Raw genomic sequence first — 17,900 nt, forward strand, 5'->3', positions numbered from 1 at the left:
AGTTCAGTTTTTTTCATTCTTGTAGTGGGAGCTTTGTGAGACGGGATGGTAACGGTATTGCTCACTGTCTAGCAAAAGAATCCCTGAAACTTAGTCAACCTTTTCTTTGTTTGGAATCAGAGCCCGAATGGCTCCATCAGTGTGTCAATATGGACTTTTAATGACAAGACTCGACCCAATATTTCACCCTAAAATCTGAGTTGGCCATGCGAGGCCCATTTTTCGAGAAAATTTAGCAGAACTTTCCCTAAAAATGGACAACCCTAACCTGAAACGAAGTAAAACCACACTTCCAAGTAGCCATCCTTATACTCCTGGAGCCATCCTGCTCCCTAAATACCAACAACTCCATTTTCACACATTAAACAAAACTCATAGGTTATCAGAGCAGTTCTAAAATAAATATAAAGAAGATAAAGAATCGATATATCCTACAATGCAGAAGCAATGAGCCAATGACATCTATGCCTCATCTCCTTGTACGACCGACCTCAACTAATCTCGCCTGCAAACTAGGCATTTAAAACCGAAGGACCAGGAGAAAGTAATTTAAAAGAAACACGTTAGAGTGAGTAGACAAAAATAAATAATCAAGATAATTTAAATTAAATAAGCTTTGACACTTTCCCACAAATAAATTATTTCCAAAATCTCGGTGCATCCAATATTTATAAAATATATTTTTGTGGCGGCCACACAAAAGTAACCTCGACTGCCACCCACGTGAGGACGAGAACCAATCACCTCTACTGCTACTCACAAACACAAAGTAAGTGACGAGGAGACACAAATAGAACGACCCAAGTATGGTCAAGAAAACATCCAATTATTCCAGTAAATCCATAAGGCTTCCCCAATTTCTCACAAGAAAAATTATATTCCAATCACATGGCCCTGCACGCCAAAATATTGTTGAATTCAAGTTGGCGAGAATAATAAGTATAAATAATTTCCTCGAAAATCTCATTTTCGATAATATTCCAGAATCTCAAAATCGACGAATAAAATATAATATTAAATTTCAGAAATCACCTTGGAAAATAATTCGCCGAAAATCACATAAAACATAATTTCAAATGACACTCATATATCAGAGATAAACATCGAAAGCTCAATATCCAATAAATAGTATCACAAATCCATTTCTCCGAATCATAATCGAAATAAATCATAATCAATCTCCGAAAATCGATTCATATTCTTGAAAAAAAATCATAAATCCAAATCCGAGCATAATAATTTCATATCCAAAATTCATATGGAAAATCAATGTCAAAATTATAATCCAAAGCAAAATATTATGCTCGATAAATAAAACAGTAAATAATTAAATAAATCAATCATTATTTCTGAAAAATAATTGCATGCATCATTATTTAAAACAAAAGTCCACTCACAGTGTGATTTAGGTGATCTCACGTACTGATTTCCTCGTCGAGCGATAGCTCAGTACGTCGCCCTGTACAATTATAATCCATAAACACATAAATACAGGACAGAAATTTTGATTATAAACACATAAATGCAGGACGGAAATTTAATTTACAAAAAATAGAAATTGAATTTCTAATCATCTCCTCTACATCCAAAGCCTTCGATTCTCATTAGATTCCATCCAAACTTCACCAAAAATATCGATTCATCGATTTACAATTTTTAGGGTAATTTTTAGGCACGTGGGCTGGCTACCACCTCCGATGGCCACCAAATTTTGGCAGTTACACCTACTCAACAAGCCCAACACTTTTCTCAACTATGACAAATTCTAATTTTACCTTGTAGTGCTCAAGATTTGCCAGTGAACAAAACCCAGAAATTTCAAGCCCTAGAATCGGAAATTTCTTCGATTCTTCCTCCACACTGTAAATTGAAGCTGGAAGCTTGAGGGGAAATGTTCTACGGCTCAAGGCGCTCCGATTAGACCTTGTTTGGTAGTGGGAAATGGCTGGAAGTGGGAGAATTTGCTGGAAAATGCCAAACTACTACAGTGATGTTCTTGGCCTCGATTCTCTCTTCTCCAGCCAAATCGCCGTGACCCACAACCACAGCGGTGTAGGGGAGGAGGAGGTGAGTCGATCACCACAGGGGGCTCGCCTTTCGGTGGCCGGACAGCAGCAAATTGGAGAAAAAACGGAAGAGTCTAACGCAGGAAAGAGAAAACTCGGGGAGGGGAGAGAGAGGGAGTTACCCGTGTGGTAGGTTCTAACCTACTACAGTAACTTTTTGAAATTTATAGAATTTTACTTCAACAGTAGCTTTAGTATTTCGCTCATAACTTTCACATACAAACTCCAAATTTTACGTACCACATATGCAGGCGTTCTGTTTAACGTCATCTACGACTTTCATGAATGAAGTTTTTCAAATTTTTTTCCGAACAAAAAGTCAACTTTGAGGGCAACTAAAAGTACCGAAAACAATTGAAAACGTAAACAAAATTGTCATTCATCGTTTAATAATAATTAAACATGAAAAATTTTGGTTCAGGACGTAACATTTATTGTGAAGTCTAGTATGGGAAGCCTTTGTGCTTTCTATAACTCATTGTAAATGATTCATAGTCAATGAAGTTCTCCTTATGTCATTGTAAGTGAATTTATGACATAAGGATATCAGTTGATCATATTAGCATGAAACTAACTCTTATCTTGTCATATATTGGAAAGTGGGCAAATGGATCACAATAACTATTATCAAGTGGTTAAAGTGTACAATATAAAAATCAAGTGTATAATAATTCGGTTAGTAGTGTAAGTCAATTATCAAAGGCAGTCATTGGTTGAAATTTATACCATAAGACCGATATTTTAAAAGCATCATCTCAATAAATCAAGATCATTCAAACCACAAAAATGTGTGTGACATCGTATAACTAGTGTCACGTGTTTTTTTTTTCTTTCGATAAGGACTAGTGTCACGTGTTTGGTTTTTTAGTTGTAGTGATATCAAGACAAGGAAAATTTTTAACATATTATTTAATTTCTTTAAGTAGACTCACCAGAGAATAGTCAAAGGATGATGGTTAATTTAATGTCCAATCGAGAGCAAAATAACAACACTTGCATTTAAACCACTGCAAGTGGCCTAGTGGTTCTTACCTAGTTGGGTGTGCTCCCCAACCTAGGTTCGAACCCCGAAGCTGTCAAAGTGGCCAGGCACTGTGCTGCAATGCACAGTTGGAGCATTTCACATGCGCCGAATGGGTTTATCTTGGGCCTAGGAAGCCTTTGGGTTCCCCTTGACAAAGTCAAAAAAAAAAAAAAAAAACACTTGCATTTATAAAATTTCCCTTGAGATGATTCTTACAGGGAAAAAGAAAAAGATTCAAATTTAAAGGAAAAAAAAATAAACTACGATTTCAAAAAATATATATATAAAAAGCAAAAAAAAAAAAAAAACTGGAAGTGCGTCGTGGCAGCTGGAAACGCGTGAACCGCCGTAAGGGTGGAAACGCGTGAGGAATAAATATGGGTAAACCCCTACAGATTCACTCCCAATCCCAATTGCAATTTCTCTTGCAATCGATCAAATCTCGCTCTCCCCCAAATCTCTCAGTTCTGCAAATTCGCTCCCAATCCCAATTGCAATTTCTCTCACGATCGATCAAATCTCGCTCTCCCCCAAACCTCTCAGTTCTTAGATCTCAAATTGATAGTTAAGGGTTTCGATCAATTGGAAAATAGGATCAGGATCGATCTATCAAATGGGCCTCCCAGTGAAGCTTGAGAGTTCTTCCTTGTGTGTGGTACCCTCAGATTCACAGCAAGGTACTCCACCACCGCTGGAATCGCAACCATCCTCATCGCCGACGCCCCCGCACAGAGGCAGAGGCAGAGGTACAGCCACCCAAAAATGCCAAATCGGTTCAGTTGGCGACGATGTCAGGGTTAATCTAGAAAGGGTTTTCGCCCTATCTTGGCTAGACTCCGACTTTATCCTCGAGGCCCTGAGGACAGAACGGCAACAATTCGCCGAGGAATTGCAACGCCGCAAGATTCGGATTCAAATGTCTATGCGGTGAGATCATTTTCGCCATTGCTTTCTAACTGTGTAAGCTTAGTTGTTATTTTTAGCAGGGTAATCCAGATATTACTGTCATCTCTTATGTGACTGTGCCAATGCTCAACCCGGTTTCGAAAGCTATTGGGTAATGCAAGGTACTTTCCCTCTCATTTAAATTGGAATGGCTGGATTACTGCTAGTGTATGTCAGATTTTTATGCAATGCATCATCGTCTTCTTCTTTGGAATATAATACTATGCTTATTCTCTGTTGTTTGTTTATCTGGAAGTGGAGGAGGAATAAGGGGATTTTTTTTTAATTCCATTTTCAAAACTCCTTACAATATTGCTGAGATTATCATTGAATATATATGGTCCTTGGAAGTCAACTAGTATTTCTCAGAGAGATGGATTCACAGGACCGAATTGTTAGCCTTGTCAAAAGCCTAATGCTCGATGATTTGAGCTCTATGTGGATGGCTCTAGAACTTCGCAGCGTATGATTGGGGCTGGTGGCGTCGTAAGGAATGATTTGGTGAACGCGTTAATGCTTTCATGTACTCTATTGGTAGTGGAGAAGTTCTGCAGGCTGAAGGGCTTGGGGATTATTATTTACTCGTTTGAAGCTTACCATGAGCTCTATATTCTTAAACGTGAAAGTGGAGTCAGATTCAGCTGTCTTATGATTCTAATTGAAAATGAAGAAGCTAGTGTTCATCCTGGCAAGAAGCCCAACTTGAATATTTAAGATTGTTGAGTCTCTCCTTGGCAGTGATATTAGCAGGATTGTTGCAAGCTGGAACAATAGCAAATTCACGAAAAGGAAGATTAGCATGAAAAGCCTCCAAAGAGGAACCAAATATACAGAGAAAATGAGGATAGAAGCACACTCAGTTTCATGAAATCATTTGGCAAGGGAAGTAGGAATATATATATATATATATATATATATATATATATATCTAAGACCAAATAAATCAGCTTGGTAACAGTCAAGTATGGGGTTACCTATCATGATAAGTTTGCTGTTTCCACCAAGTGAATCCTGCCAAAATGCAAGATTGAACCCAGAGGGACGTTTGATTTCATTTGTCTAAAGCATATTATTCACAGGGAAAGAAAATATGCTGCTCATATTTTTGCCAAGTCCGGCTTGGTTAATTCATGGGACTCTATCTATACTTCTCCAGACCTGCTCCTGAAGTCACTCAAGCTCTCATAGGTCATAGCTGATATTGCTCTTGGCCAGGCCTAGAGTTATTTTTTTTTTAGCCAATTTTGCTAGGCTGTGTTGTAGGAGAATGGAATTGTGTGTTATCATTGATAATAAGAGCCCTTTAAATAGGGAGTTACAAGGTACCCAAAAAGGTAATAGAATCTGATTACAATTGAATACCTAGAACACATTCCTATTACAACTCTAAACCCTAGTTTGTAGAGGCACACATTATGTCGATATCCTTCAACACTCCCCCTTGTGCCCCTCAAACTTGGTGATGACGCTTTGATTGTTGCCTCGTTAAAAACCTTGCCAGGTAACAAAAACCCTGTGGGACAAAAATAACCCTGGTCGAAGGACAAAAAGAGCACAACACGTCCTTCACTCTTCGAGATTGAACATGTAGACATCATGCCTCCCCTTGATGTCAATATCTCCCCCTGATTGCTACAATCATGGGAGTTTGGATAACTTTCTCAATCCGATGTTGTCCACATGTTTCTCGAAGGTGGATTTTGGTAACGACTTAGTAAATAAGTCCGCTACATTATCCTCTGATCGGATTTGGTTCACTTCAATATTTAGAAATGCTTGTTGTCATTTTGATGGAGGGGAGGAGGAGCACGGAAGGTGGCATTTTGCCTTGTGGGGTCCGATCCCACACTTCCGTCATCTCTTTTCTCTGTAGGGATAGAACAAGCCCATATCAATCGTACCTCTCAAATATCGAAAGATTGTCTTTATACCAATCTAATGGAGTTGCGTTGGCGCGGGGCTATATCTAGCCAACAAGTTCATAATAATTGAGGTGTCCGATCTTGTATTGTGCTAAGTACAATGATGCGCCTATTGTACATAAGTAAGCACTTCTGCTATTAACACGTCTTCGTCATCATCCCTGGGATGAAACGGATCTCTTTTAGGGCCAAGACTACGGACGACCATGGTGCATCTTTGACTTTATCAAAAATGTCTCTTGACACGGTATACAAGTTCTGAATTTAGACAAAACCGTGTTCTCCCAAGGTCATTCCTCTCAAACTCGGATTTCAGGTGTTCAGCGGTTTCCCTTAACTCTCAAGGGTTCCAATTATGTTTATCAACATAAACCGCGACAATTGCAAATCCGGAACTTGTCATGGAAACACGTGGGCATAGTTCATCATATCCCTTCCCAATCAAGTGGTCATTTTAGTGAGCATTTCAACCTCGTTGCAAATGCGCTCCATGGTCTAGAGCCACTTGACTTGGGTAAATAAAGTCCACAAGAACCTTCATTATATTCCGTATCTAGATCCCCATAGAGATACGTAGTGACCACATTCGTAAGCTGCATGTTCAGTTATTTGGAAACTACCAAACTGACAAGGTAGTGGAGTGCAATGACATCCATTACTAGAGAATATGTCTTCTCGTAGTCGATTCCAGGGCGTTGTGAGAAACCTTGCGCCATAAGGCGAGATTACCATCTCTTATTTTGGTCACGCTATCTAACGAAGACCTATTAATGTCAATAGGTTTTATGTTAGGAGGTGTTGGCATCTCAGGCTCGAAATCCTTCCTCTTCGTTAGTGAATCCAATTCAACCTGGATCGCATCTTTCCATTTAAGTCAATTTTCTCTACGTTGGCATTCTTCAACGGAGTAAGGTTCGATGTCATTGGTCTCAATAATTCCACGTCCTCATGTACACTAGTGTAGTTCGTAGAGATCTCTATATTTTCAGGAATTGGTTCTAACATTGAGGCGTCCCCCAACGATGTTTCTTGGACATAACCACAATCCAAAATATTCTCATGAGACGGATTTTGAGTAACAATGATCAATGGATCAAGTTGTACCAAACTCGCTCTCTTCTTAGGGCGAGAATCCATCGAACCTATGGGTCTCCTACTCTCTCTAGCGGAACCCATGGCCTATGACGCCATTATGCCACCTTTGTGGCGTCACCATACCACCATCCATGGTAGTGGTGTAGTACCTATCTTCTCTGGGTGGCACCATGTCCTCTTGTGGGGACATCAATCCTTGTAGGCATGTTTGCAGCAGGTATATGTGATCTCGTCACTTTTAGGGGATCAACATGAGACATAGTGGGGACAGACCACGACAATTCCTGTCGTTCCTGTTGAACATTGACGTTCTAATCTCCCCCTAACGACGGGAAGACTGTCTCATCAAAGTGACAATTCGCAAATCCATTGAAATAGAGATCGCCTGTCAAGGGTTCTACATAGCGGACTTATAGTTGGAGACTCATGTCCAACAAATATATATATATATATATGCATTCGTTGCAATGACTCATGTTGATGCGTTGTGGCGGCGCAATTGGCACATGAACCGCACGCTCAAATATGCATAAATACGAGATATTAGACTCGAACCCAGTCACTAGCTATAACGCAAATAAAAGTTGAGTGGCTGCTATGAGTCGTAGACGAATTAGCATAGCTGCATGCGATATTGCATAACCCAAGCAGAAATATTGGTGCGCATTACCAATGTCTGGGCTACCATCGTAGTCGTTTAATGGTGGCTTTTCCGCGAGACCAATTGGGTGTGGACATGGGAATATGATACTTGATATCAATACCCAATGATATGCAATAGTCATCGAAAATTGTCGATGTAAACTCTTTAGCATTATCAAGTCAAATTGACTGAATGGGATGATCTGGGTAGTGAGCTCGTAGCCATATGTTATGTGCTAGGAGTGTAGTATAAACAACATTACGAGTGGATAATGGCACAACACTTGACCAGCGTGTGTGCGTATCAACCAACACCATAAAACATCTATATGGTTCGCAAGTTTCTCTAATACTCGTTTATGTCCGTAGTCATTAGAGGTGATGCAAAAGAACTCTGTCCATTCTCATAATGTGTTTCCACATGAAAACCATTGGCTCTTATATAATAAAGTTCGAATTAAGGTATGTCCAAGACATTAAGTAAAAGAATTGACACTTTATTAATAGCCAATGATTACATCAAAGTTTCCAAAATCTAATCCAAAATAAAATCAAAGTAAGACACATTGTAGTCACTCTATCCGTTTGGTAACTCCAATCAAATATGACCAGGAAAGTGGAGAGAGACGTTGGTGGAGCGAGGCTCTCTTAAGTACCAATAATCTCAATGACTTTCCTAGACATCACATTTTATTGGGTTCGCCACATAAGAAAGAGTTAATACAATTGTCATTTATTGACTAAGGCAAATTGCCATTACAAAAGTTCTTGGAAAAATAAAAGGACTAATCTAATCAAAGTCTGCTGCATCCCTGTGCAATTCATCTTCAGCTTTGAAGTCCTCTATGGTGAGATTGACATCTCCACCATCTTCTTCTTCTTCTGCAAGGTACACTTCTTGCTCTCTCAGGTCCCTATGTGCCCTGTATCTTTCAGCTAGTTCCTCGCTTGCCTTGCATTGCTTGAACCAATGCTCAATTGATCCACATCGATGACACTCATCATTGTGGTTGCCTCCCTTTAATTAAGGTGCACATTGTGCACGTTGCAGGCGTTCCCTAAGAGGGTTGGTGCCACCACCACGACCCATTGAGCCACCATTACGGCTAGGGATACCACGACCTCCTCTCCCACGTGTGGCATTACCACCACGTGTATCCACACCAAACTTGCGGTTTCCTTCCTGGTTAGGGCTGTTATATGGGCCCATACATCCCTCATGTCCCCCATTCTTAGGGTACCGCTCCTTGCGCCCTCCTTTGGGTGCATTATAATTCGCCTCATGAACGCTCTTAGTTCCAATGGGTCTTGAATTATAATTCCTCACGAGTATGTTATCATGTTTCTCAGCTACAGATATAACATTGATAAGCTGATGAAACCTCGTGATCCGTCCAGCATTGACTTCAGTACGGTATTGCTTTGATACCACAATGGCTGAAACGGGGAAGGTGGAGAGAGTTTTCTCAATTAGCTCTTGCTCTGTGACAGGTTGTCCACAAAATATCAACATGGACTGTATGCGAAGAGCTTCTGAATTATATTCAGCAACAGACTTGAAATCAGCAAAGCGCAGGTTGTTCCATTGAACCTTCAAGTCAGGGAGGAGGGAATCTTGGACATTGCCAAAGCGCTCTTCTAGCGCTACCCATAGCTCTCTTGCATTCTTGATCGACATATACTCCAATCTGAGTGCCTTGTCCATTTGGCGTCGCATCAAAATAACTGCTTGAGCATGCTTTGTAGGTGTTCGCACGAACACAAGATCCGGGTTAGGTGCCTGGATTATGGGTAATATTCCCTTTGAAGTGAGATGGTTCTCAACATCGGTTACCCAACTGTGGTAATCCGAGCCTGTTAAGTCAAGCATTGGAAAGTCGAGTCTAGGTTCATTCGATATCATGAAAATAAGAAGAGAAGATATATTAGTTTCAGAGTTAAACTTCCACGAAAACTAAAACAATAAGATTTCCGAGCACAGATTCCTTAGTTTACAGCAATCTCTAAAATCTCCAAATTCTTTCTTAAAATTTTAGAGATTGCTGTAAATTTAGGGAATTTTGTTTTCTCTCTCCTTATTTTCCCTAAAATGGAGATAGTTATAGGGAATCTGTTGGAGCAAAAGAGGCTTGTTTTTCCCTGAAATAGAGAAAAACTAAAGGATTAATTTCAGTTTACCCCCCTGAGGTTTGGGGGTGAAATCTTTCACCCCCTAAACTTTCAATTTTGAATTTTTACCCCATAAACTTTTCAATTTCAATCAGCCGTGTCCAATTTTTACTGTTCTGTCCAAATTGGACGTTAAGTTTGACTTTTGAGGGTTAAAATAGTCATTTCAACATAAAAAAAAATAAAAAAATTTCTGTTTTTTTTTTTCTGTTTTTTAATTTTTTTTAGTTTTTTTTTTTTTTTTTTTTTTTTTATAATAATTTGTCTCCAACCTATATACCACAAGTTATAATAGGTTTATAAAAACAAAAAAAATACTCTAGGTAGTTGAAAGCCGCTCGCTGGTCTACGATATTTGTGACATATCTCCGATAAAGTGAATAATTTAGGATATATCCCAAATAAAGTGAAGAAATATTTGTAAAAAATAATTTTACTCTTTATCTGTAAATAAATATCTGTATATTCCCAATAAAGTGAAGAAATATCTGTGTAAAATCATTTTTGGTCTACGATATTTGTGATATATGTCCAATAAATTGAAGAATTTTAGGATATATCCCCAATAAAGTGAAGAAATATCTGTAAAAAATGATTTTACACTTTATCTGTAAATATCTGTATATCCCCAATAAAGTGAAGAAATATCTGTGTAAAATCATTTTTTACAAATATTTATTTACAGATAAATATTGGATATATATCACAAATATCGTAGACCAAAAATGATTTTACACAGATATTTCTTCACTTTATTGGGAATATACAGATATTTATTTACAGATAAAGTGTAAAATTATTTTTTACAAATATTTCTTCACTTTATTTGGGATATATCCTAAATTCTTCACTTTATCGGAGATATGTCACAAATATCGTAGACCAGCGAGCGGCTTTCAACTACCTAGAGTATTTTTTTTTGTTTTTATAAACCTATTATAACTTGTGGTATATAGGTTGGAGACAAAATTATAAAAAATAAAAAATAAAAAAAATAAAAAAAACAAAAAAGCAGAAAAAAAAAAAAAAAAAAAAACAGAATTTTTTTATTTTTTTATTTTTTTATGTTGTAATGACCATTTTAACCCTCAAAAGTCAAACTTAACGTCCAATTTGGACGGAACAGTAAAAATTGGACACGGCTGATTGAAATTGAAAAGTTTGGGGGGTAAAAATTCAAAATACCTCAGGGGAGTAAACTGAAATTAATCCAAAACTAAAATATGGGGAACCTGTTGGAGTTGCTCTTAGTATAGGTAACGAGACGGTTTGCTCGCGCGATGCTACGGGTTTGTATTTTTTTTTTCCTTGAATTTTAACAAATGTTTATCAAATATGTTGTCATTTTACATATTATAAAATCTGATATTTTAATCAAACTGGAATATATACATATTTAAAAAATGGAAGTATTGGAGCTGGTATTATATTACACTCCTCTTTCAAGTATTACATCATACAGGTCACAGCCTTTTTGATACTCATTCACATAGAAGCAGTAGGAAAATATCCAGATTCTTTCATGCTATAAAAACAGATCAACTCTAGAAACATCATTCTTTCTCAAGTAATAATCCCATAAACATTCTTATCAACAAAATCTCTTTTTTTCATAATATCCAAAATCTCCAAAGCATCTGCAAATCTATTAGGCCTACACAGTCCTTTCACCAAAGTCTCAAAATACTTGGGAAGAAGCATAACCTCTTTATTCTTGAGCTTGCGAATATGTTCCAAAGCTTCTCTGATTCTACCAAAGATTCAGAAATAATTCAGGACACAACCATAAACCAATGGAGCTAATTGCATTTCAAACTTCCCACTGCTCCCTGATCCTAACCAAACCAAAACAATCATGACTAAGCTCCGGAGCAGTACAAATTAATGCCATCTTTTCAAAACAGAAAACAAAAAATGCTTTATTTGTTTGCTGCCAGAGGCAAAGAAGAAAAAGCATCTCAAGGTTTAAAATTTTCCAACTTTAAGACATTAGGAAGCTAATTAACCCAATCTTAAAGTAAGCCAAGTACGGGATGGAGATTAGTGTATACTAAAACCATACGGCAATGACATGTATTTGGATCATACCCAAGAAGATTGCTTTACAATCAAATAAGATTGCACATAACTGAAAAATAAGAAAGCATACATCAAATCAAAAACATTCTCAGCAAGGTCTTCATCACCAACAAAAGCAATCGCAGAGCCCAACCCCTAATCAGTAAGATAAGAAGATTTACGCTGATTTAAATAAATTTTTTTGAAGAAACCAAGCAAAATACCTCTCAAAATAAAAACCCCTCTGCTGTCAGCCCACCTCCATTTTGATTGGTCATACCTGCAAAATTTGAAAGATGATCTTCAGAAATTTGGGGCTGAATCAAAACCTAACAACTAGAAATTTGGGGCGGTAATCAAGACACAGATCCCTCTCCCACTTCTCGCTGTGTATCTATCTGCTCAGTCTTGAGATGATAAGATGAAATCTCATATTTCCCGAATATCACCCCTCTCTCTCTCTTTGTGCGACACGAAGAAACACCCTGTGACCCTGGCTCTCTCGATCCTTCGACACATCACCATGGCATAGACGTAATAAAACAAAAAATCAGAGCAAATAAATAAATCAATATGGCCGGTACTGTTCACGGGGAGATAGCGCTTTAGTATAGGTAATTAGTTATAATGTCGTCCTTAGTACCAAGGACAAAGTCCAGTTTGGAACTATGCCTCATGCAATGGCATACAAGTGTTTTAAAGTTCCATGTGAGGGCATGCTCATCTTTCTCACAAGAGAGATCCACCTAAATAAAGAGAACATAAACATTTTTTTTTTTTTTTTAAAAAGAAGAAAACATAAACTTAGCAAGGAGAGCTTTATTGATTCCCATGACAACTTCTTTTCACTGCCCCAACTCCAACAGTCGGCAGCTTTAACATGTACCATTACAAAAGTTCATACAGTTCAACAAGCACAGAAACTACACGTATACAACATTATCTGGAATCAGCTTTACAGAGAAGATGAACTTGAAACCCATGTCAGCAGTGATTGCTATAAATGACACACCACCGCCAGCACAAAAATTGTTAGTAGAAGTCTTGGCTCATCACAAGTATGCCATAATTGCTTAGGGGCTGCTTTGCTTTGTAGCTCCAGTACTACCTGTTGTCATAAAAGATTCACCACAGCCGCATTGTCCTTTTGAGTTGGGATTGATAAATATAAACTCAGACCTGCCAAAACGTAAACTTGAGTGTGAGCAAACAAGGAAGGGAAAATATAACTGGAGCAAAAATTTATGTTGATTAACTAAATTGAAGTGCAATCGCCTGGTCAAGAGATGGAAAATAGCAGTTAAAATTAAAAAGTTTTCATCAAACCAACAAGGAATTGGTCCACCTCCTTTTTAATTCAGACTAGTCAACGTCCCAATAACATCCATAATTTATGTGGTCTAAACCATCAGAATAACTAGTAAAGTCCATCTTTCTTCTGAAGAATAAACGAACCTGAAATCCCATCAGCACAATTTCTTAATTCTGAAGAATAAACCATGAGCACAATTTCTTAATTCTGAAGAATAAACGAACCTGAAATCCCAAAACTAAAATCACAGGTGATCATTTCTCGTTTTTCTCAATTTCAATCAACCCCAAATGAATTGAGGAGGGGAGGCTAACCTGAGTTTGTCATCCACAAAATCCATCTTGGTTCCAATAACATGCATCAGAGCCTTTGGATCGATCAATATCTTCAACCAACTCATCGAACTTTCCCTTATCATCTACACATCAAACAGAAATTAACGAAACTATGAACACCAGAATCACCAGAAACAAAATCCAAGCACAGAAAATCACCGATCATGATCGGACCGGCATTCGGCAAGCCTCACCTGCGTAATTGAGAGTGTACGACAAGCCGTTGCAGCCACGCGCCTTAACCCCGAGCTTCAGATACGACCGCTGGCGCTGCTCTAGCAGCCGCCGCATCCGTCCAGCTCACCGCTTGCCGCCTCAGCCAGAATCTGCGAAGCCATCAACACACACCGTCCTCCGCAAATTCCAGCCAAAGCGTATAAGGGCTCAAAGAATCAAGGCTAGTTCAGTCATTTCCCCTAGGATCCGCGTGGCATCCCACAATTGCATCTATCATTTCCCACGTGCCGCAATAGGACTCGGCTGTGAGAGTGCAGCCATACAAACGCAGTACGATTAACATGGGCAGGCGATTCCATTACGCCTTCGCAATAGGACTCGGCTCTGGGTGTCCTCATTCTGCTCCTTGCAAGCCCTAAACCCGCAGGACGGCAGGAGGTGATGGCCTTCCTCTCTTTGCAGTCTTGTTATGAAACTAGTGTCACTTATATGGTTCATAATCACATACCTTCATTATCGAACTTGCCTCTAGTGCTGTTGTTTAGTTGTAAAACAAGTAACGCTATTTTGGAGTAAAGTTCACTCTATTTTTGTATATGCCTCTCTTTAATGCCATTCCTTCGTCTGGCATTTTCTCTCTATATAAATATTTCCAACGGGACATGAAAAACTTGGTCAAGTTTTATGTTTCAACACTATTTATTTGGTTCATAACTGCACTGTGTTTACGAAACATACGTTTTGGTTCTATCACTCTGTGTTTTCATTTACGAAACTAGCATCTCTTATTTATTTCCATAATATGATTTATTACCAGCCACTATGGATCTATAGCGTATGTTTAATAAGTGCCTTGCACTATGTACTTTCTATTCAGGCCATTGAGAGGAGAAGAGCTCGCTTGGGTGAGGAGAATGGCGAAACTGCAGAGGATCAATTTCCATCTCTACAAGTTCAGGATGCTTCTCCTGAGCATCAAGTTCTCGCTGCTACTCCTTCAACCATTAAGAAGAGACCTTGCCCACCTAGTTCTGTTCTTAAAGTGCACAAAATTCTGCTAGAGGTGGCTAATCAGCCTGATGAGGGAGAGTTCGTTACACCACAGAAGAAGCTACTGAACTCAATTGACAAAGTTGAGAAGGTTGTCAGGACCCACCCCGGAATTACCCCCCTAACTCCAAGATGGACCTGCGGGGCCCACTTTTCAATCCTCTGGGCAATGAATCTGAGTAAAGATCCTCTCCATTTTATTCAGCCAATTTTGAGCATCCGGGGCATGGAGCTTATAGCTTCTCCCATGCTCCGGATGCTATGGATGCTCAAAATTGGCTGAATAAAATGGGGAGGGTCTTTAGTCTTTACTCAGATTCATTGCCTAGAGGACCGAAAAGTGGGCCCCGCAGGTCCATCTTGGAGTTAGGGGGGTAATTCCGGGGTGGGTCCTGACAAAGGTGGTGTTGGAAGAACTTCAGAGGCTGAAGAGGACCCCGAGTGCTAAGAAGGCAGAGAGGGAAAGAAAGGTTCGAACTTTGATGTCAATGCGTTGAGGAGAAAAGTAGTTTGGACAGAAGACCGTCTACAGTGAAAGTTATCACCTTCTGTCCTTCTGGTGATACATTTTCTACCCTATGTACTGATGACCATAAACACCTTCTGGTGATAATGTGCAGTGAAGCCATCACCCTCTGATGATAATGGTAGTGAAATTATCACCTTCCGGTGATACCATCTTGGTTCAGGCCAACTTATCTTTTGCTGACTGCACTTCACATCTCGCTAAGGTGTCTTTAGAATTAGGGTCATCATCACTGCCGAAGTTCATTTTTTTTGGAGTTAGTTTAGGGTAGTAACTATGGTTGAGTTTCGTTGCATCATTCTTTGATGCATCAGGCCATATGACCTCTACTTTAGTTGAACAATATAGTCTGTATTGTAGTCGATAATTCTGGGGAAATGTATATAAAGGCTGTATGGCAAGGACTCCACTTTTGTAGCATTTGTTTGGATCCTTTTCTAACGCTGATAGTTGTGGAAGCAAGGACTTCTGAAGAAATCAGCTTGTAGAATATGTGGTGTGCTTTCATTTTTTGGATCATCTCCCTTTATGCTGTTCTTGTCCAATGTTTTATATTTCACTAGCAGAATGCTGATAGTATCCTGAGCTATGTAGGGTAGGCCCTGGCAACATGAGGCAGATAGTTTCCATCTGCTGCCTGAAACCCAGTATTTCCAAAGGTTAGGTGTGTACTTGATGAAAATCCTTGGCTGCATTTGGAATCCCCAAAAGTCAATGGTCAGTTACCCTTTTTGATCTAGGACCCCTAAAAAGTGTGGCTGGATTATTAGGAAACCCAATCTTTCTCTTCCAAATAATTTGAAAGATTAAGAACGAAAAGCAAATGTTGCCCAACCTTCAATATCACTCGGATGAGAAGCAATAAGAGCACCTTCATTCTAGCCTTCAATCGCTTTGGTGGAGAAGAAATGGACATATTTGAAAGCATGTATAACCCCAAATATGTAACCGATTTGGGGTCATGTTCATGGAAACGGCAAAGATGACAATTACGAAGCGATGCTCCCACGATTTTTTGACACGTGTCTAAATATAATTACAATTATGCCCTTCTAACCCTAAATGTCCTCTTTCCTGTTTCACTATATAACAGAGCCCTTCAACCGCACTCTTGTACCAACCCTGATCTTTCAATTCTTATCTTGCTTGTTTCCAGCTCTTAAACATGTCCATTTTATTTTTTCTTTTAGATATGTCACTCACTAATGGAGGCAAGAAGTTTCGAATCTCAATCATCATAGCCTAGTCTTCTACTGGATTTCAGCCATCAAAAAAATTAGGTAAAACTGGTTTAACTCTTCTTTTGTATTCAGTTGCATTTCGAAGTATTACAATTCAAATTTATCTATAACTTGGATGAATCTAGAGTTTTACTTTCTAATATCATATGTGTATACTTCTCTCATGGGCGATTTATTTCTAGATTCTTAACACATAATATATGGTTCAAATATTTCTTTTTTACTATTTAAAATTATGTATTAAGGTTTTGTTTGTTGATGATACTGGAATGAAATGATTTACTTTTAGAATCTGGCTAGAGTATCTATTCAACTAAAAATATCATGTAGATCTACCGGATCTAGTCATGATCTAGCCAGATCTAGCTGAGTATAGGTAAGGTTGATGGATCTGGCCTACTATAGGCTAGTTTGGTCGGATTTAGACCAGTTCTACGTTGGATTTGACCAAAGCTATCATTAGTTCAGTTAGTCAAAGAAGTCAGTGTTAGTGGTTTCGAAAACAGTGAAACCAAAGTTCTTAAGAGTATTTTCACTATTTCATGATATTTGGATTACAGAGTGTGAGATCTCAAAATTTCAATTTTGTATTTTAGATAAAAAAAATAATTTCAAGCTATTTTTTCTTGGATTTCTCTTACATTAAAGTCTTATAGCTTTCCAAGATTATTTAAATTTTTTATTTTTCAAAATTTGCCTTTCGAGCTGGTATGATTAAACAATTTAAACTAGACGACATTTACGATTGTGAGACTCTGAAAAGGATTACAAGATTAGAGCGAGTGAGTTTCTTTTTGTTAAAGTTTTGCTATTTCAAATGTTTTAATTTCGACGATTTCTGAAAATGTATTTTGTGTTATTTTAAATTTCAATTTACATTTCTATGGTCGCTCCTCGGATCTGGCCGGTTTACTTTCAGTGTTCACAAAGGGTATTGCAAAGATTTTGATGAAATTAACACTAATGATCATGTGAATTGAATAATGAATTAACGATGAGGAGGCAACAAAAAGACAAAAAAAAAAAATCAAATTTGGGTGGAAAATATGAAGATTAATGTTATCCAATGAGAAATTAAGCAGTCTTTGAATTTAATTAATTGGTTATGTATATAGTTTTCCTTACAGATTTGGATTTTAGAAAATTAGTGTATTTATTAGTCATTTTGCACTTGGGTAATACAGTCTTTCAGTAATTCAAATATTTGTAGGGTGAACTAAGAAAATAGTGGGGTGACAATAGCCACACTTTAGAACTATACTTCTTCCTTATAATTTTATAAGATTGTCATAACATCTGAAAACTATAAATTTAATTTGTAAAATACTAGCCTTTTAA

General features: G+C 38.1%; 1 protein-coding gene and 1 pseudogene across 1 annotated transcript; one reads left to right on the forward strand and one right to left on the reverse strand.

The window, feature by feature from the left end:
• Positions 1–12,720: 12,720 nt before the first annotated feature.
• Positions 12,721–14,178, reverse strand: LOC112178775 (annotated as a pseudogene).
• An 8-nt stretch (positions 14,179–14,186) lies between these two features.
• LOC112177872 (protein POLYCHOME) lies at positions 14,187–15,310 on the forward strand. The gene is made up of 3 exons (XM_024316113.2): positions 14,187–14,237; positions 14,623–14,886; positions 15,197–15,310. The coding sequence occupies exons 1-3, from the start codon at positions 14,187–14,189 to the stop codon at positions 15,290–15,292; spliced, it is 411 nt and encodes a 136-aa protein (XP_024171881.1). The 3' UTR covers positions 15,293–15,310.
• Positions 15,311–17,900: the final 2,590 nt, after the last annotated feature.

This window comes from Rosa chinensis, chromosome 7 (genome assembly GCF_002994745.2).
Source record: "Rosa chinensis cultivar Old Blush chromosome 7, RchiOBHm-V2, whole genome shotgun sequence".
Classification (NCBI taxonomy): domain Eukaryota; kingdom Viridiplantae; phylum Streptophyta; class Magnoliopsida; order Rosales; family Rosaceae; genus Rosa; species Rosa chinensis.